At 36.4% G+C, this 20,078-nt stretch overlaps 3 protein-coding genes across 4 annotated transcripts; all 3 read right to left on the reverse strand.

Annotated features, from left to right (window-relative positions):
* Positions 1 to 6,692: 6,692 nt before the first annotated feature.
* Positions 6,693 to 8,143, reverse strand: LOC148178285 (F-box only protein 39-like). Its single transcript, XM_088050374.1, has 5 exons — positions 7,975 to 8,143; positions 7,685 to 7,931; positions 7,255 to 7,640; positions 7,051 to 7,209; positions 6,693 to 6,997 (listed from the first exon to the last, which is right to left on the reverse strand). The coding sequence occupies exons 1-5, from the start codon at positions 8,141 to 8,143 to the stop codon at positions 6,693 to 6,695; spliced, it is 1,266 nt and encodes a 421-aa protein (XP_087906500.1).
* Positions 8,144 to 8,299: 156 nt separating this feature from the next.
* On the reverse strand, positions 8,300 to 11,590 carry LOC148178286 (lysosomal alpha-mannosidase-like). The gene is made up of 8 exons (XM_088030804.1): positions 11,473 to 11,590; positions 10,600 to 11,423; positions 10,315 to 10,552; positions 10,073 to 10,269; positions 9,834 to 10,024; positions 9,281 to 9,785; positions 8,587 to 9,235; positions 8,300 to 8,533 (listed from the first exon to the last, which is right to left on the reverse strand). The coding sequence occupies exons 1-8, from the start codon at positions 11,557 to 11,559 to the stop codon at positions 8,333 to 8,335; spliced, it is 2,892 nt and encodes a 963-aa protein (XP_087886930.1). The 5' UTR covers positions 11,560 to 11,590; the 3' UTR covers positions 8,300 to 8,332.
* A 2,798-nt stretch (positions 11,591 to 14,388) lies between these two features.
* On the reverse strand, positions 14,389 to 18,768 carry LOC148178287 (lysosomal alpha-mannosidase-like). 2 transcript variants are annotated; one of them, XM_088050897.1, is made up of 8 exons: positions 18,633 to 18,768; positions 17,809 to 18,584; positions 16,445 to 16,682; positions 16,200 to 16,396; positions 15,959 to 16,149; positions 15,404 to 15,911; positions 14,709 to 15,357; positions 14,389 to 14,625 (listed from the first exon to the last, which is right to left on the reverse strand). In XM_088050897.1, the coding sequence occupies exons 1-8, from the start codon at positions 18,717 to 18,719 to the stop codon at positions 14,425 to 14,427; spliced, it is 2,847 nt and encodes a 948-aa protein (XP_087907023.1). In that variant the 5' UTR covers positions 18,720 to 18,768; the 3' UTR covers positions 14,389 to 14,424. The 2 variants fall into 2 exon arrangements, with proteins under 2 accessions (XP_087907023.1, XP_087907022.1); XM_088050896.1 differs by having other exon boundaries at positions 17,761 to 18,584.
* Positions 18,769 to 20,078: the final 1,310 nt, after the last annotated feature.

Here is a 20,078-nt window from a genome sequence, read left to right on the forward strand (position 1 = left end):
GATGGAGGGCGGAAGTTCATGTGCGATTTGTGCGGGAAGAAAGTTAACTCGAAAACAAGTCTTCGGGATCATTTGATAATGCACTCGGGGTCGAAACCGATAGAGTGTAAAGAATGCGGGAAAGGGTTTGCTTTGAAGACTACCTTGAAAGCGCACTTGAGAACGCATTCCGGGGAGCGACCTTATGGGTGCAAACAGTGTGGAAAAGCGTTTACGCAGAAGACGGCGTTGACGATACATATGAGGTACCACAGCGGAGATCGGCCGTATGCTTGTGATGCTTGTGGTGCCGGATTTGTTAGTAGGGGATTGTTAAATTTACATCTGAAGAATAAGCATCAGAAGGCAAACCTGAAAGGAAAAAAAAAGTGATGTGTGAAATGCAGTTGACTGTACAAACTAGAAGTGCTTATTTGTTTTGTGGGCTTTTGAGTACGATTGATAGAGAGCCATAGTTTAAAAATCTGATGAATTTTCTTGTGGATGACTTGGGAACTTATAATAAACCAAAGCTTTGTAACAGTTTGAACTTGGAAAACTTGGCTTCTGATTCAATAAATGTTTTTGCTGAACCTGTTTTTAGTACAAACCTTTCTTCAATATTGTAACTATTCTTTTAGTAATGATAAGTTTTCAGATCAACAGTTCGTTTACCTAGTGGAATCACTATAAAGATATTGGCACCGTCGAATTCATCTCCAATAAAAAAGGATTCTTCCAAACCAATTCTAAAGAAACCAGCGTCACTTTTTAACCAAAATAGGACGTGTTACTACTGCTCCAAATGCAAGAAAGTCTTTCCTTCTTTCTCCGAACTAACAACTCACGATGCTGGCTGCGAAAAACCCAAACCGCGTCACGTCTGCAAATACTGCGACAAAGTTTTCGCATCAATGGGTGCTCTTAAAACACATCTTCCACGCCACGAAAAAACAGATCATCGCTGCAATGTCTGTGGGAGGGTCTTTAATAATTCTGCATCGAAAGACATGCATAGAAAAATGCACCACACTGAGTTTTTTAGTGAAAGTATTGATGGTGATTACCTTTGTAAGATGTGCGAATTTAAATCAAACGAAAGGAGTTTGATAGTTGACCATGTTCAATTAACACACAGAAAAATCAAGGAATGTTTATGTGATGTATGTGGAAAATGTTTCAGTAACAATAAGCGATTGAAGGCTCATCAGTTGGTGCATCAGAGTGAGAAGTCTTTTGAGTGTCAGCAATGCAAGAAGTGTTTTAAAAGTAAAAGGTCTATGACTCTTCACGTGGAAAGTCTCCATGAGAATCGCCTTTTTATCTGTGAATTATGTGGGCGAAGATTCAAGAGGAAGTATAGTTTGGAGCTTCATCGAAAAGGCCATGAGGGGAGCTAACATTTCTTTAATTTTATTGTTACAACATATAAAACTTGTCGTTTACAATAAACTTTTTAGTTTACTTGCACTTTTCTATTCTTAAGTTCCTTGCACATAATCGCTATATTTCCGAATTCTAATATATTTTTTTTTAGATCTGACTGGGATGACTGCAACGAAATGATAATAATCACACTAACTTCAGATGATTTAAATGAAACTACAGAATTTGTGATAGAAGAGAGTTTAGAATTAGACGAAACGGAAGCAGACAACAATGAAGAAGTCTCTCCAGACTGTACAAGCACAACTGTAAGCAAATTTAGTGACGACGGGAGCACCAAGAGCACCAAAAAAAATGTCAAACTAAGGAAGAAGCATCAACAAACAATCTGCCATGAATGTGGAATTCTAGTAACAACAGCGTACCTCCCCACACACATCTCGGAAATGCATTATTATACTGAGAACGTTCAATCGCCTCATGTCCTTTGCCCTGATTGTGGTATTTTATGCAGAGATCATCGCTCGTACGCTTTACATAAACGAACCCATTTGGTGTCTTGTAAACAGTGTCCTGCTGCGTTCAAATCGCAAGAACAATTAAAGAAACATGCTCTGGTCCATGAAGAGCAACACTACGAGTGTAATAAGTGTGAAGCAACATTTAGCGGTTGCTACGAGTTCATCGTCCACAAAGAAAGTCACGAAGGTACCGGGATTTACGCTTGTGCGAAATGTGACCATACCACTTCAAAATTAGAGTTGTTGAGAAGACATTTGAAGCAGCACGATGGTCCCAAAGTTTACACTTGTGAGGTCTGTGATAAGAAGTTTTTTGTACATGCCATGTTTAAAACTCACATGGAGTTACATAGTGGAGTTAAAAAGTATTCTTGTGAACATTGCCCAAAGACGTTTTCTACGATAAATTATCTTAAAAATCATCGGGAGTTGAATCACCATAAGGAACTTTACGGGTATGATTTAACATATCCGTGTCCAGAATGTAAACGGGTATTTACTTTCGCGAAGAGTTTGAGGCGACACTTGAGCACTATTCATAAGATTGGGGAGAACACCACTGTTTCCTGCTCGATTTGTTTGAAGAAACTTGCTAATAATTACAATCTGAAGGTGCATATGAGGCAACATACTGGGGAGACTCCCAACACGTGTGAAGGCTGTGGAAAAGGATTTGTGACGTATAAATCTTACAAGAAACACGTGTTGAAACATCACCCCGGGATGAGTCCGGTGCTCAAATGCAGGCCAAAATCCGGTCCCAGATCTTTCGTTTAGCGGAACTATTCCAAAGATGATTGTAAATTTTGTTTGTACATAAAAACTGGACCTATTTTTATACTGGAATTGAAAGTTTTGTTCCTGTTTATTACCATAAAACTATGAAAGTTGACTTTTCGCAGTTAAATAAATGATTGTATTTTCCATCCGAGTATTATTTCAGTAGGAAATCTAGTAGCAGCCCATGGCCGTTAAAATTGTGTGCCTCTAATAAAACAGTAATTTTACTAACGCCCTGTATTTGTAGGCTCTCGTCCTTTCACCCAAAAACCCGTTCGAAATGCTACATAAAACAAGAAGAAGATAACGATAACAAGTCTCCTATAACAAGATCTTCTAAAACTCCCTCTACTTGGGTTTGTAAAAAATGTTTTGTTTCATTTCCAACAAGGAAAGCTCGACAGGCTCATAACAAGATTCATAAAACTCAAGAGCGGGACCATCAAACTTACAAGTATGATGACAATTTAGAGTTATATATTTGCAACACTTGCTCGGCTGAATTCCAAGACAAAGAAGAGGTGGAGAATCACATCAAAAAAACTCACATCGAAACGTATTCGTGCGAAGCTTGCAACTGTAAGTTTAGTGATCCGTACAAATATTCTTGCCACATGCAACAACACAACGATAAAGGTTCCTTTGCTTGCCCTATGTGCTCTTATGCGACTAAAAGAAGGAGTTGCATTCTTACCCACATAAATAGGATGCATTACCATAAATTCTATTATTACTGTAATACTTGTGGCAAAGGTTTCAACGATACCGTTCGATTTAAGGAACACGAAAACGAACATTTAGGGATTAAACCCTTCGTATGCGTGGTCTGTACAAAGGCTTTTGTATACTCAAGATACCTTCAGCTGCATCAGATTCGTTACCACACTGTGGGCATAACAGGACAGTTATGTAAAAATCAGTGCTCAGTTTGCTTGAGAATTTTTTCAAGGAATGGAACTTTGGACAGACACATGGTCACCAGACATTCCAATAAGTTGGGACCACGTGTTAAACGACATCTTTGTGATATTTGTGGAAAAGGATTTGCCACCAACTGTAAGATGCAAATTCATTATAGAATACATACTGGGATTAAACCGTACGCTTGCAAGTACTGCACGAAGAGCTTTATTAAAAGAGATTATTTAATTATGCATGAAAGAGTGCATACAGGAGAGAAACCTTACGTTTGTCAGTATTGCGGAAAGTCTTTCAATCAAGGAGCTCCGTTGAGGATCCACGTTCGGGGGCACACAGGGGAGCGACCTTATATTTGCCAGTTTTGTAATTTAGGGTTTATATCTAAGGGATCTCTCAATATGCACCAAAAAGTGTGCAGAGTCGAGTAGAGCTTTGTTATTTTTACATTATAATTGTCCATTTCAGTTATTGTAAATCTAAGTATAAAATAAAAGGACAAGTTTTACATCAAGGGTGTAGTTAATAAGACACTTTTTCTTCATTTTTTACACATGTTGCCCGAAGTTCAAAAGACTACTTAACCAGGTTGGTATTTCTCCCTTGCTCGTGTATTTTTTTTTTGACTAATACAGTTTTTCTTTTTAGTCGCACCACATCAAATACGGAAGAAACTAAGTTTATCAAACGAAAATGGGGTAAAACATGCGATAAATGCCAAATGACTTTTTCCTCATTACGTAACTTCCATGTTCACCAAAAAACCCACAACGAAAACTGTTATAAATACGACCAAAACCTTTATATCTGCAACACTTGTTCAGCCGAGTTCCAAAAAGAAGAAGAAGCCAAAGAACACATTAAAACCCATGAAGCAGTATTTCAATGTAGTGAATGCAAGAACAAGTTTCAGACGTTGTACCACTACGGTGTGCATCTAGCTGACCACAGCGAAGACAACTTATTCAGATGTCCGCAATGTAATAATTACAAGACAAACATACGTACAAACTTACTCATTCACATCAATTGCGTTCATTTCAAGAAGTTTGGTTACGTATGTAAGAAATGTGGCAGAGGATTCAAAAGCCCACAGTTGTTCAAAGAACACGAAAACGAACACTTAGGATTGCGACCGTTTGTTTGCATTGTTTGCAATAGAAATTTTACATATTCAACATCTTTAACGATCCACCAAACGCGGTGTCATTATGTAAGAATTGCCGGCCAACTCCTTCCAAATCAGTGCAGTTTGTGTCGTAAAGTCTTTGGTAAAACAGCCACATTAGAGAAACACCGAGAGGAAAGACACCCAGAAGTGAAGCTTCCTGAGCCTAAGAAGTATTTGTGTGACTTGTGTGGCAAAGGATTTGCGCGGAAAAATAATCTTGACGGCCACTACAGAATACATACAGGAGAGAAACCGTTTGCTTGTTTTGTTTGTTCTAAGATTTTCAGCGACAAGAGCTCTTTGAACGGACACCGAAAGGTTCACACTGGAGTAAAACCATTTACTTGCAAGCAGTGTGGGGAATCTTTCAATAGAAGTCCTCAGTTGACTATACATTTGAGGAAGCACTCGGGAGAACGGCCGTATGTCTGCAGCGTCTGCACCGCTAGTTACACTTCTAGAGGAGCTTTGACCATGCATAAGAAACTCTGTTCATGGAGTATCAAAGCAAAAGAAATAGAATAAAATGTACTTTACGTTGAGTTGCGAATAATGATAAAATTTTATTTTCTATAATTGTTTTTCATAGAGAATAATTCTGTGATGTAAGAGAAGTATACTTTTTCTAATAAAATTCTTAAACCATTGACTCGTTTATGTTATTAACAAAAAAACTACAGGCCACATTACTATTTAGAAACTCTGGAAGGTTTGAAAGAACAATTGAATTAGACAGGTTAGTATTTACATCTCTCTTTTAATTTTTGCTTCATTTTAATTACACTATTTTTCTTTCCAGGCGATTGAAGCGTTGCAGACGTCAGAAAACCGATGTGCTCTACATTCCGCCACAAGACTCGGCCTCGGAGGCTTCCGACAATGATCTTAAACCCCCTAAAATCAAAAGAAAAAAACTTTGGCTGTGCAAGAAGTGCCAACAAACTTTCCCAACATTACGCCTTTTACGTGTTCATAGAAAAACGCACATGATTGACGACACCGAAAAACACACTTACAAGTTTGATCAAATCCAAGATATTTACATCTGTAATACTTGTTCAGCTGAGTATCAAGAAAAAGAAGAAGTTGAAAAACACATGAAAGTTCACGATGAAATGTTTGTGTGTTGTGTTTGTCAGGAGAAGTTCAAAAAAGCGTACAATTACGGTATCCATTTGGCTGTCCATAACGAAGATAAAATGTTTCGGTGTCCTCAATGTAGCTATAAAACAGCGAAGCGCACAAGTTTACTCATTCACATCAATTATGTTCATTTGAAGAAGTTTTATTATGTGTGTAAAGCGTGTGGAAAAGGATTCAACGATGTGCATTTGTTTAAAGAACATGATAATGAACACTTAGGGTTGCGACCATTTGTTTGTGTTGTATGTAACAAGAGTTTTATCTACTCTAGATATTTGCAAACGCATCAAGTGAGGTACCATCGCGTGGGAATTGAGGGACAACTCCTCCCAAATCAGTGTAGTGGTTGTCAGAAAGTTTTTAGTAAACCAACCACTTTAGAAAAACATCTTCGAGAGAAACACTCGGAGGTGAAGCTACCGCACGTTAAGAAACACCTGTGTGACTTATGCGGCAAAGGATTTGCTCAGAAAAATAAACTTGAGATTCACTACAGGGTTCACACTGGAGTAAAACCATACACTTGTAGTTTTTGTGCGAAAAGCTTCACCAAAAAGGACTATTTAGTGATGCATGAAAGAATTCACACCGGAGAAAAACCGTACTCGTGTGAATATTGTGGGAAATGTTTCAGTCAAGGGGCTCCTCTTAGAATACATCGCAGAACACATTCAGGAGAACGACCATATCTTTGTCATGCATGTAACTCCGGTTTTACTTCAAGGGGGGCTTTAAATATCCACACTAAAAATTGTACAGGGAAGCAATAAAATAAATAATTTGAGTATGACGTTTTAATTTAAAATGAAGAAAGAACAAGTAGTGTGATAGTTACGTTTGTTCAACGTAAACTGAACACGCTTGTGCGTCATTTCGTCAATGTCTTCTTTGAGGACCTTGTTAAACACAAGATGTTCAGAGAATGTGTCAGGTGCGATACACAAACACGTCGTGTTCGGGAAGAAGTTCTTGAAATCTCGAGGACTGTATATGAAGCCATTAAAGACGAAATTTTTTAAGTTTGAGCAGCGTCGATACAGCATTAAAAGAACATCGTCGATTATTTCAGTTTCGTTCTTGATATGAAGGTCCATAGTTTCTGAAAACAGTGTTCAGTTCCTCAATTTCAAAAAGGTCACTTTGGATTCATACCGACGGTTCGATAGTAATTGGTGACTAATAAATTTATGATTTTTCGAAAGTTACATCCGCCCCATTTGTCCGAAGGTTTTGGCAGTACAAGCGACAGCGAGACTACTGGTATAGATTGCTTTAAATAAAGCCTCAGCTCACCGTGGTGGTAAATATTTCCTATAAATGTACGTTTAAAGAATTATAAATTTAATTGTAACATACTAATGGTCAGTGTGACTTTGAGGTCGGGACAAGCACTGCACAACAGACACCACTCTTCATCATCAATCACTTGATCATGCCAGGACGTTTCTTTTAACACAATTTCTAGATTTTCCAAGTCTCTGTTTCTGCTAGTCAAAATCGATTCTATCAGTTTACACGACAAAACAAAGTAATCGAGTTTCAAAGTTTTTAAATTAGACAGTTGTTCGATACAACTTCTAAAATAGACCGAATCGAAGGAAGACTGGCAGTAGTAGCAACTACGTGTGTCAAGAGCCGTGATGGAAGTTCTCGAGTTCAAACAGGAACTTAGCACATTCATGTAGTTGGCACTATGCATATTGATGTTGTCGAAAATGATCTTTTTGATATTCACTTGGTTCCTGTAAATTCTCACTTGTGAAAATATTAAATTTGACGGACTTACTTAAGGAATCTTGATAAGTGGTAGGTGACTTTCTGATATGATATAAAGTCAAACCAATTAAAAATCCGCAAGGAATTAATCTGGATGTAGTTATTGTACAGAATAAGAAAGAATCTCACAGCTCTTTTAGTCATCTCTTTATATTTGACAGGAGTACATTTGTGGTTCCTGTGTGGAGCTGCCCACCCAAATTCCAAATTCTTGAGATGTTTACAATAATCTCGAAGTAACAAAATTGTGCTTGGTTCTAAAACTCTGCATCAAAATTGTAAAAAAAGTACTAAATTTACCCATCAAATCTGTGTCTATATGCACGACCATGGTTTTCCATAACAATACATGGTCCAACCCTTCTCGCCACTTTGTGCACACCAAAGAGCAAGAAAGACGGTCCCTTCTTGGTAAGTACAAATATAAGAGAGCGAGTAGCTCCATTGGCATGTTTTCCCAATCTCCCATTTTGTCCGGACCATCGAATAGGGTCTGGCATCCTCTGCTAAATCAACTGGCTATGGGGGCTCACCTAATTTTACGTTAATTTTATCCGTCAAATGCCAAAGCGCTTATCTCTACTTGTCTACATTGATTGACGTTGGTTGCCAGAGAAAAAGAAAACAAGATGAAATGTTTTATTGTATTACATTGTTATTAATTGTAAGTAACTTTTGCCAAGAAGGTGCGGATTTGCATTGGAATTAGAGTCACAGTTAAGTCGCTGACGTCTTGTTTAGGAAACTCGACGTCGTTTTCACTTCCAGGCCAATGCAACCTCTCATTTTCTTCCAGAGGAATGTTACCGGCCAAGGTCGTTTCTTGGAGCTCGTCAATGGTGAAGGCAACAAACAAGTCCTAAAAATTAAAATTTCATTTCCATTCATAATTTAACGAAAGAAGAAATTTACTGAAAGGTCCACTGTTGCTTCTTTAGACAAGTTAGCATCTTCATTTTTTTCCAGAATGTGCTCTAGACGTAGCAAAATAACATCGTCTTTCCACGGTTCAAGAGTCAAAATCTGAACGTTTTCGGGAAGTTCGGATTTGAGGTTGCTAAACTGTTTGTTTTTCAACTGCTCTGAAATGTCTTGGTTTGTGAAGAAGAGCCACGGCTGAAGTACTTTCCGTTGAGCAACATCTCGTTGGATTGCCGCCAAAGATTTTTCACTATTTCCTTCTGTTTTTCCGACCACCAAGTAGTGTTTTCCACGGACCACGATAGGATGATCGTACTCAAATTCATCCAAACCAAATTGGTCATTGTCGCTGATTCTCCTGTGAACCATCATTTCGATTTGTCCCTCATGAATGCTGCCTCCTCCTTGACATCGATCATTTAATACTGCCATTTCAAGTCCTAGTTCTTCGTCTCGGATGACAGACTTGGAAGTTATCGGGTAGTAGTTACCAGAAACGGGTTGCTCATTGCTGTATTCATAATCGGGTCGAGCATATTTTTGTCGTTTAAGCATTTCACGGCCGTTTGAATCGGTGTAAAAAAAGCCATTATTGACCAAATCTGTGGTGAATCGTGTAATTACTTCTTTCCCGCCCTCGCTACAACTCTAATGATTTAACTGGAAATTGTTAAAAATAGCTTACCTAATATCCAAAGGTCCAACTATCCAGTCGAATTCAATATGACTGCTGTCGTCAGTATAAACTTTAACTACTTGTTTTGCATAGTCGCTAAATTCTTGGACTATTCCAACGTAGACGTCTCCTACGATGAAGTCGACTTTAGCTGTTGGTGACACTATTACAGGGTCGATTGTGTCTGGTGTGAAAATGTAAGCTTGAGAACTCCGGCTTTTGTAGTAATAGAATTCTTGCGTTAAGTTAACTGTGACCCCATTCATGTTAACCGAAATTATAAGCCCACTTGTTTCGTCAAGTTCGAATGAAGTGTCTCCATTTCCGATAACAACGGATCTCGGCGCGGGCTTTTTGGGTTTTGCGGCAGCTGTTTTGGTGAAAGTATAAACTTTAAAACCTAGGGCTGGAAGATCGTTAGCCCAAAACACAAGGGAATACGGGGACACTTCTTCAGAAACGATCTGACTAAAGTCCACGAAAGTGGGGTCTACTTGATGCGTTACTTCTTTGCCTGAAAACAAAAAGTTCTATGAGTGGTTTTTGATGATGATGAACATACCGTCAGGATCGACAATCTTCCAGCTTTCGGTATCTACTGGGACGCTAATTGGACTCGATACAACCCGACTCAGAGGATTGTATACTGTTAGCACAAACTGGTCAGATTTTGTTTCCGGACAAAAACTGACATTCGCTAGTAAACACGATTTGAATTGAAAATCAGTCTCCGTACTGCCACTGATGAGATTTCTACACAAAAATTGTTAAACTCATTTTCAGAAAGGATTTAACACTTACGATAACATTGAACTAACTGCACTATTTGTATCAACTATTGCTTTGTACAATAAGCGATGATAGTCATGGGTTACATCAATGAGTTCAGTTCCTGTAATGGCGTCGTGGTGCTGCATCACTCCGATTGCTTCCTTCAGGGAGTTAATATCAGCATTCTCATACGGTTCGTTAGCCACAGCTGCGAGTTGTTTGGCAGCCTTGTCAAAAACTGTTAAAATGAATCAAAATCAGTTGACAATCACCTGTAGAAGATTATTTCCGTCAAAGACAAAACGCTTGGAAGCGGGTCTGGATGTGAAGTATCCCACCACCAAAGAGCCAACCCCATCTGCGTAAGGGAAAAAGTCATCAGTTTTCATTTTCAGTTTATAATCATTGGCCAGAACGTAGTCGTTAACAGCCTTGGTGTAGCATGTGGGTGTTGAATAAAAAAGTTTGATTGGTTTGCCATCCATGTCTTGTGGAAACAGATCAAATCCCCTACAAATCAAATCTAATAAATCGATCATTTGGTATCAGTAACTTACTTGATAAGTCTATCAGTATTGATGTATGACGCCAAAGCAGCTTGGTATCTAAAATCGTCACCCATGGTAACGAGTATGTTGTTCGTAGGGTATTTAGAAGCTTGTTCTCTTACATAATCAGCAAACTCTTCAACTCGTCTTTGATAGTTGTAATCAGGACTTTCCTCATCATCAATAATAGGCTCGTCATTACATACAATATCAAAGCAAAAACCTGAGGGCGCACTATAATGTTTGTATAAAACAGAAGTGAAAAGATCAGAAGCATTGCCCAAACTAGCACTCCCTCTCCAAAGTAAATCACCCGTTTTTGCTTCCATTCTAGTTTCTCTATCTCTGTAGTCCAAACGCGCAAAGAACATACTGTCAAAACCTAAGTGAGCTGAAATTGAAGCTTGTTCGCGACTATGTCCAAACGGATCAATCTGCCAACCAACTTTCGGTCTCGAACACTTTCCCAAACGGTCTTCCAAGTACCTCAACCCTATAGTATACTGGTCAATGGTGAACTGGTAGTTTACACCAGCTTCGTCATTCATGCTCCACGCTCCGTTGATAATCTCAAACTGTCCGTTATTTACCAGATCAATAACATCTTGTTTCACGGAGTCTTTCTGTTGCTCCCACCATTTTTTAAAGAATGCAGTTTCGACTTGGATAAAGCGTCTCTCTGGATTTTGTTTGAGAGCGACAATTACAGAACTTATTACGTTTTGGACGTCTTGGAAATAGTATTGATCGAAAGTCTTTAACCAGCCGACATCGTCGTGAGAATGGGGGACAATGTGAACATTAACAGCGTCCAAATCTTTATCCGGACAAGCCTAAATAAGGTGAGTTTAAAGTTTAAGGATCTGACAAAGGGTAACTTACATCATATCCACAAACTGGCTCCTCATCAAGAGGCTTAGAAGAAACCTTCAGAGCAAGCAAAGAGAACAGTAACACTCTCAACAACATTTTTTGTTGTTATGATCGTGAAGTACTTTGTGAGGTACAATTGTTAGGACTTGTTTATCAACAGCGGGTAAGTGGTTATCATTTGAAGTATTTGTATGATATAAAAACTTGAGCTTTGGATAGCAACAATTTGGTAAAATTAATAATAGACCGGGTTCAGATAGTAACAATAATGGAATTGTGTATGTATTTAGTAGGACCACCTATTAACCGGCCGGCGGATTATCTAGGCCAAGGGACTACATGCAGAGCACAAAAAGTATACCTTATTCAGATGGAATATCTGACTTTTGCAAATCAAATACTATCTTATTGCACTTATTATACAAAAGGCTAAAATAGTGCATTTTTTTCAAATTTTTATTTTTGCTATCTTAAGGGGGACAACCACTGTGACCCCCTAAAAAAAGTGATTTTTGAGAATTTTTTTAAAGAAAGCTGCATGAAATATTTTGTTGAAGTTGAAATTTTCTGATGAAAATATTTAATTCTGCCCGAGTTATTAAGTATCTCCCAAGCCACTAGAAAGCAAAGCCCTCCACTGTTGCAGTGATTGCGGCCTTCGCCATTGTTGAAATAAAAAAAAATAAAAAGATTATTAAACTAGAAGTTACAGTTATATGTATTTCCTCTGGGTTAAACCTCAATAGTGGAAAAAAATTGAAATTTGAGAAAATGGCGGATCTTTGGTAAAAAAAAGTCAAATTTCGCTCGAAAATGTTATGATTTTTGGCACGTCAAAATAAGATTTTTATACGATCGAAAAACTAGAAGTTCATCGTACAGAGCAAGATATACAAAATAAAACAAACAAAATTTCAAGGCGATCGGATGATTTGTTTTTGAGTTACAACTGATGCAAATTTGAAAAATGTAGTTTCGAGAAAAATGCGTTTAAAGATAACTTTATTATAGTTAATAGCTGTAATAGTTTATTTTACTAATAGCTATAACTAAAAAAATATTTAAAATATTTATTTGAAATTTGTGTATGTTATTTTTAAAGATATAGACCAGCGGTCGGGGAACTTTTTTAATCATTACCCCAAAATATTTTTGCGGAAGTTGATATTACCCCATGGCCAAGGGCAAAAAAAACGAAATCGTCTCTTTTTAGCATCTTTCATATTATAGCCCCCATGATAATTTTGAAAAGAAGACAATAACTAAAAATTTTATTTAAACATCATTTATTCAATTTATCAATGTAATACCTAGTAATATATAACAGTAATAATAGTAATATAAGTAATATACAGTTGAAGAAAAAAAAATCGCCCCCACAGAAAATATAAGTAAATGATAATTTCTTGTTATTTTGTAATTCATATGATATTTTTCTTGTATTATTAGACGAAAAAACTAGTTTAAATTTTCTATATAGCCCCCATAAAAAATATTTTTTAATTTAAATTAAAAAAAAAATCGCTTCTCTGACGAAAATGATAGCCCCGATATTTTTTTAAAATCTATTAGCTACAAAATAAATAAAATATATATTATATAATTTTAAATCTTTATTCATAAATAAATAAATGTATAAAACAGATTTATAAAATAGCAAATCAAAAATATATACTTTTTACTCATAAAAGTTTCATTTTTACCCCCAAAAATTTTACCCCGGTTCCCCGACCGCTGATATAGACTATCGAAATATGCAAAAAAAACAAAACGATTTTTTTCAAATTTCAGTGGTTGTGCCCCTTAAGACTGTAGGTATATAAATGACCACAAGGTGAATTTGAAAATACAGTCGACTCCACTTTATTGGGACACATCGGGAAAATGTGTTTTGTCCCTATAATCTATAAACTGGGGACCAGAAAAAACTCAAAGAAAAATATAAAAATTGTCGCAACCGACAAGAGCGTCTAAAAGATTTTCCTCATACCCTTTTTGCAAAAATATGTCTAAACTTCTCTATGCAATGACCAAGATAAACACAGATTAGATTTATCATGATTCTGTTTAATTTTATTTAAGAGTTTTAATTAGTTTTTTAAAAATGCTTAAACCTGAGACCATTTATTCTTCGTGGGGAGTCGTAAATTCTTTTGCTGTTTTGTCCGAATTAAATTTCTAATAAGTGCGATTTTTTTTGAAAAAATAAATAACTTCAATTAACTTAACTGCAATGAACGCTTGGTCTCGGCTTGCCTGGATAATCGAGGTACTTTATTATGAATCGGTGTTTGAAATCTGAAATACGAATCTTTGAACCAAAATTTTGGAAAAGTAAAAGAGTTATACGTATAGCATTTAATCTACAAAAACGTTTTGTGATAATGTGATGAGTATTTATCTTTCAGCAATGAAGTAAATTATGAAATAGGTTATTAGTTCAAGTAGGTATGCTTTATTCTATTTTCTTTCAATATATTTATAAAAACGGAAAGAAATAGTCCTTGATATTTGAGTTATTTTGGACACATTGGCATAAGAAATGGTTTTTTAATAGGAAAACTATCTAATTGAGCTATGTAACACTCTGATATACACGGTACTTAGAATTAGATAAAAAAATAAGACTATGAATAACATTTCGCCAACCCAGCATAACAATGATAATAAAAAGATGTTCCAATGGAGTATGCTGACAATTTATTAAATTGTATTTGTAAACCGTAATGCATTACTCAAGTAAAAAATAAATCTTCGTTAGATGATTCCCTAATAATAATAAAAATAATATTTGTAGCCTTGATACGATTTAAGGAATTTATGAAAATTGACATTACATTTCGGATGATGAAAAATTAGTCACTCTGAAAGTAGAGGTTTTGCACCAAAAATATATTTCAAGAATAAAATCAATTTGTAATCGTTTGAAAACATGTAATTTTTTGTGTTACATTGTTATAATCAGTTGTAAGTAACTTTAGCCAGGAAAGTGCGAATCTGCATTGGAATTAGAGTCACAGTTAAGTCACTGACGTCTTGTTTAGGAAACTCGACATCGTTTTCACTTCCAGGCCATTGCAATCTCTCATTTTCTTCCAAAGGAATGTTGCCAGCCAAAGTCGTCTCTTGAAGTTCGTTAATAGTGAATGCAACAAACAAGTCCTAGAAATGAAAATTTTTAAAATTTATGTCAATTAACACCCTTGAAAATTTTAATAATTAACACACAATAAGAAGAAATTTACCGAAAGGTCCACTGTTGCTTCTTTAGACAAGGTAGCATCTTCATTTTTTTCCAGAATGTGCTCCAGACGTAGCAAAATTACATCGTCTTTCCATGGTTCAAGAGTCAAAATCTGAATGTTTTCGGGAAGCTCGGATTTGAGGTTGCTAAACTGTTTATTTTTCAACTGCTCTGAAATGTCTTGGTTTGTGAAGAAGAGCCACGGTTGAAGTACTTTCCGTTGAGCAACATCTCGTTGGATTGCCGCCAAAGATTTTTCACCATTTCCTTCGGTTTTCCCCGCCACTAAGTAGTGTTTTCCACGAACCACGATGGGATGGTCGTACTCAAATTCATCTAAACCAAATTGGTCAGTGGTGCTTATTCTTCTGTGAACCATCATTTCGATTTCTCCATCATTGATGCTGCTTCCTCCTTGACATCTATCATTTAATACTGCTATCTCAAGTCCCAGTTCTTCGTCTCTGATGACAGCTTTAGAAGTTATCGGGTAGTAGTTTCCAGAAATCGGTTTTTCATTGGTGTATTCATAGTCAGGGCGAGCGTTTCTCTCTCTTTTAAGCATTTCGCGACCATTTGAATCGGTATAGAAAAAGCCATTGTTGACCAAAGTTGTGGTGAATCGCGTTATTACTTCTTTACCTCCGTCGCTACAATTTCAATTATCACAACTAGGAATTACTAAAAACAACTTACCTAATATCCAAAGGTCCAACTATCCAATCGAATTCAATATAACTGCTGTCTTCAGTATAAACTTTAACTACTTGTTTTACCCAATCGCTAAATTCTTGCACGATTCCAACGTAAACATCGCCAACAATAAAATCGATTTTAGGAGTTGATGAGACTATTGTAGCAGGCGCATTATCCTGCGGTGTGAAAACCCAAGCTTGAGAATAACCACTTTTGTAGTGATAAAACGCTTGCGTTAGATTAACTGTGGCCCCATTCATGTTAACCGAAATTATAAGCCCACTTGTTTCGTCAAGTTCGAAGGAAGTGTCTCCGTTTCCGATAACAACGGATCTTGGTGCAGGTTTTTTTGGTTTTACAGTAGCCGTTTTGGTGAAAGTATAAATTTTATAACCGAGAGCTGGAAGATCCTGAGCCCAAAATACGAGAGATAATGGGGACACTTCTTCAGAAACGAGTTGACTAAAGTCCACGAAAGTGGGGTCTACTTGGTGCGTTACTTCTTTGCCTGAAAACAAGAAGTCTATGAGTGGTTTTTGATGATGATGAACGTACCGTCAGGATCGACAATCTTCCAGTTTTCGGTATCTACTGGGACGCTAATTGGACTCGATACAACCCGACTGAGAGGATTGTAAACTGTTAGCACAAACTGGTCGGATTTTGTCTCCGGGCAAAAACTGACATTTGCTAGTAAACACGATTTGAATTGAAAATCAGTCTCCGGACTGCCACTGATGAGATTTCTAGACAAAAATTCTCAAACTCACTTCTTCAGAAAGAAGTTAATACTTACGATAACATTGTATTAACTGCACTATTTGTATCAATCATTGCTTTGTGCAATAAGCGGTGATAGTCATGGGTTACATCAATGAGTTCAGTTCCTGTAATGGCGTCATGGTGCTGCATCACTCCCATTGCTTCCTTCAGCGAATTAATATCAGCATTCTCATACGGTTCGTTAGCCACAGCTGCGAGTTGTTTGGCAGCCTAGTCAAAAGAATATTAAAATAGTTCTAAGTGAACCTGCAACTCCACCTGTAGAAGGTTGTTTCCGTCGAAAACGAAACGTTTGGATGCAGGTCTTGATGTGAAATATCCCACCACCAAAGCATCAACGTTATCCCCATAAGGGAAAAAGTCATCATTTTTCATTTTCAGTTTATAATCATTGGCCAGAACGTAGTCGTTAACAGCCTTGGTGTAACATGTGGGGGTCGAATAAAAAAGTTTGATTGGTTTGCCATCCATGTCTTGTGGAAACAGATCAAATCCCCTACAAATTAAATCTAATGATCGATCAGTTTGTATCAGTAACTTATAATGCATTCACGATCTTTTTAGACCAGAGTAGGCCATGTTTTTTTTTCTTTTTGTTGGCTGCAATAACTGACAGAGGTAGTTTTTTTACTGTCACATCTGACATGTGTCTTTCATTCATGCAAGTTTGCCACTTTTCTGATACTGGAAAAATCGAGTGTTTCCTTTTAATCGTGAAAGTAACAGTTTATAGGCATTATCTTCAAAATATTGCAATAAAATGCTTAAAGTGATTTCGTTTTCGAACAAAAAATGTGCTATTTGCAGTTTCGAAAAGATCGGCCTGATTTAAGACTAGAACAAATGATCTGAGGTGTTACAAATATATTCTTTGAAAGGTACAAAGTCCCGTAGACGTTTGCTTCAAAATATTTTTAGGTGCGGCGTGCAACCGTTTCCAAAGTTCTGGACACCAAAGATGAAAACTTTTGGCTGATTAAGCGGCAACAATTAGAATTTTATGCCGAGAAATCAACACTTTTTAAAATTATTAAGTCTATGAGTTACAAACAGAGAAGTGAACGATCACAAGACTTTATGTAAACAAAAACAATTCAAATTCTAAATTGCTGCACTTTTTAGTTAACGAAATTCGCCAAAGTTTGCTTTTAGTGAGATTCCATAACATAAAACCCTGGGTCAAATGCTAATTAGATCAAATAAACTACTAAAGGTTTTATGACTAGAATCAAGACCTGGCAGAAGTGCTTCTTGAGAATGGTAAACTTTTTGCCATTGGAATATAACAGCAGTAATGTCTTCCATTATTATTAATATTGCATTTGTTGAAAAATAATTTCAAAATTTTAGAAAAAAATTTAAAAAAATTATCAAGTTCTGAATGTTCGGTTCAAACTGGCAACAGAGGAAAGGTTTCAGATACAATTCATAACCAAAAAAAGGTGACAACTCCAATCGACAGAACGAATGTCAATCATTTTCAGGAAACTTTAGCTCACAAAGGTTGACTACCAACCAAGTTACTAGATTTCCATGGCTTGCCGCGGTCTAAAAAGATTGTGAATGCATTATACTTGATAAGTCTATCGGTATTAATATATGACGCCAAGGCAGCTTGGTACCTAAAATCGTCACCCATGGTAACGAGTATGTTGTTTGTAGGATATTTAGAAGCTTGCTCTCTTACGTAATTAGCAAACTCTTCAACTCGTCTTTGGTAGTTGTAGTCAGGGCTTTCCTCATCATCAATAATAGGTTCGTCATTACATTTAATATCAAAGCAAAAACCTGAAGGGGCACTGTAATGTTTGTACAAGACGGAAGTAAAAATATCAGAAGCATTGCCCAAACTAGCACTCCCTCTCCATAGTAAATCACCCGTTTTTGCTTGCATTCTGGTTTCTCTATCTCTGTAGTCCAAACGCGCAAAAAACATACTATCAAAACCTAATTGTGCTGATATTGAAGCCTGTTCACGACTATGTCCGAAGGAATCAATCTGCCAACCAACTTTCGGCCTCGAACATTTCCCCAAACGGTCCTCCAAGTATCTAAGCCCTATAGTATACTGATCAATTGTAGATTGATAGTTAACACCAGCTTCATCATTCATGCTCCACCCTCCGTTAATGATCTCAAATTGCCCGTTATTTACCAAATCAATAACATCTTGTTTGACTGAATTTTTCTGTACTTCCCACCATTTCTTAAAGAATGCAGTTTCGACTTGAATGAAGCGTCTCTCTGGATTTTGTTTGAGAGCGATAACTACAGAACTTATCAGCGTTTGGACATCTTGGAAATAGTATTGATCGAAAGTTTTTTCCCAACCGACATCGTCGTGAGAATGGGGAACAATATGAACATTGACAGCGTCCGGATCTCTGGTTGGACAAGCCTAAATAAGTTGAGGTGAGGATTTAGAATGTGAAAGGGAGTGACTTACAGCATATCCACAACTCGGTTCGTCGTCCAAAGGTTTGGAAATAACCTTCAGAGTAAGCAAAGAGAACAGTAACACTTGCAGCAACATGATTTGTTGTTATGAATGTAGCATACGCTTAGGTACAAGTGTTAGAACATGTTTATCAACAGAGAGTAATTGTGATTTGGAGTGTTTAAAGGATAAAAATTTGAGATTTGGATAGTAACAATGTGATAAAATTAGTAGCAGTCCGGTTTTGGGTAGTAACAATTAGATGTTGAATGAAGTGCAAAACTTTGTATCTATCAACATAATAAAACAAAATAGTTAACAAACTAACTAATAATAACTGATCTAAATCCGATGAACAAAACCGACTTGTGATAATGAAATAAGTATTTATTTGCCAAGTGAAATATGAAATATCCATCAGGCTATTAAATTCGCAAATACGCAAAAAATTGAAGGAAAAACTTTATTGGCAATCAGTTGAAATAATAGCACTAGTCAACAAATTTTTGAAAAATCAATTAGAGTTTTGCTCTATCAGGTTCGCATTCAGAGATATTCTTGGAAAATGTTTTTTTTTTTTAATTCTACAGTACAAAAATTTATGTTATTTTTAATTTATTTTATGCAACATTGAAAAGACTGAGGTCTTGCATCTTAATGTGCTGACAAATGCATTGCAATCTTGATTTGGGAGTCTCCACTGTTCTTACAAAATTGTACAAATTAGGTTTTAATAGCTATTTAGCAAACAATTTGGTTAATAAACGCGATTAATAAATGGAGCGATTTTAACCGGCACGAACGTAGTGCCGAAAAATCATGCATTAATAGAACCCAAAAACAAACAATTACCAGAAAAATAACTTTTCATGCCAACGCAGTCTAAAATAATTTTAGAAAACATCTTGATGAAGAAGAGTTCTTATTCCTTTAGTTTGTTTGTGGGTCAAAAAATTAGAGGAGGAAAATCTTTTAAAAGAAATTGTTTAGAATTTTCTAGGAAACACAAAGAGTAACTATTAAACACAAATACTCGCCAATCTGTTGGAATGTTAACACTCCAGTTTTATTATGGCCACTGAGATCGTTTAGAAAGTGGTGATTTATCGAAAAACTACAATTTTATAGAAATTCAAATTACATTTTCAGAGGATCTTTTAAAGTTAACAAAATGATTGATTTTCTAAAAATCATAGTCTTTGTCATGTAACTTACAAATGACCAAAGATAATAACGTATTTACCACCGCATTAGAAAACAGTGATCTCAACCTTTATTATTGTGACATAACATTACATAATCAAAATACCAACTTTGGAGTTCTATGCAAGAAAGTTGTTAAAAACTGGTTTTAAAGTTTTCATTATTTTTTTTCTTAAATATCTTGGTAAAAACTAACTCTCCCAGCTACTTGTATAGTTTGTGTTGGAAAAGTTATTTAATTATCTTTTAAAC

Source organism: Gnatocerus cornutus, chromosome 2 (genome assembly GCF_029298725.1).
Source record: "Gnatocerus cornutus isolate USDA-ARS CGAHR chromosome 2, icGnaCorn1.1, whole genome shotgun sequence".
NCBI classification, from domain to species: Eukaryota; Metazoa; Arthropoda; class Insecta; order Coleoptera; family Tenebrionidae; genus Gnatocerus; species Gnatocerus cornutus.

Excerpts from the sequence above, each read along its gene's own strand:
- LOC148178287 (XM_088050896.1), bottom strand. The coding sequence starts at position 18,719 with ATGTTGCTGCAAGTGTTACTGTTCTCTTTGCTTACTCTGAAGGTTATT. Across the intron at positions 16,683-17,760 it reads AATACCGATAGACTTATCAA|GGGATTTGATCTGTTTCCAC; the intron begins GTATAATGCATT and ends TTTAATTTGTAG. Across the intron at positions 15,358-15,403 it reads GTTGGACCTTTGGATATTAG|CGACGGAGGTAAAGAAGTAA; the intron begins GTAAGTTGTTTT and ends TTGAAATTGTAG.
- LOC148178285 (XM_088050374.1), bottom strand. The coding sequence starts at position 8,143 with ATGGGAGATTGGGAAAACATGCCAATGGAGCTACTCGCTCTCTTATAT. Across the intron at positions 7,932-7,974 it reads TATAGACACAGATTTGATGG|AACCAAGCACAATTTTGTTA; the intron begins GTAAATTTAGTA and ends GCAGAGTTTTAG. Across the intron at positions 7,210-7,254 it reads CAAAGTCACACTGACCATTA|GAAATATTTACCACCACGGT; the intron begins GTATGTTACAAT and ends GTACATTTATAG.
- LOC148178286 (XM_088030804.1), bottom strand. The coding sequence starts at position 11,559 with ATGTTGTTGAGAGTGTTACTGTTCTCTTTGCTTGCTCTGAAGGTTTCT. Across the intron at positions 10,553-10,599 it reads AATACTGATAGACTTATCAA|GGGATTTGATCTGTTTCCAC; the intron begins GTAAGTTACTGA and ends TTTGATTTGTAG. Across the intron at positions 8,534-8,586 it reads AAGCAACAGTGGACCTTTCA|GACTTGTTTGTTGCCTTCAC; the intron begins GTAAATTTCTTC and ends TTTAATTTTTAG.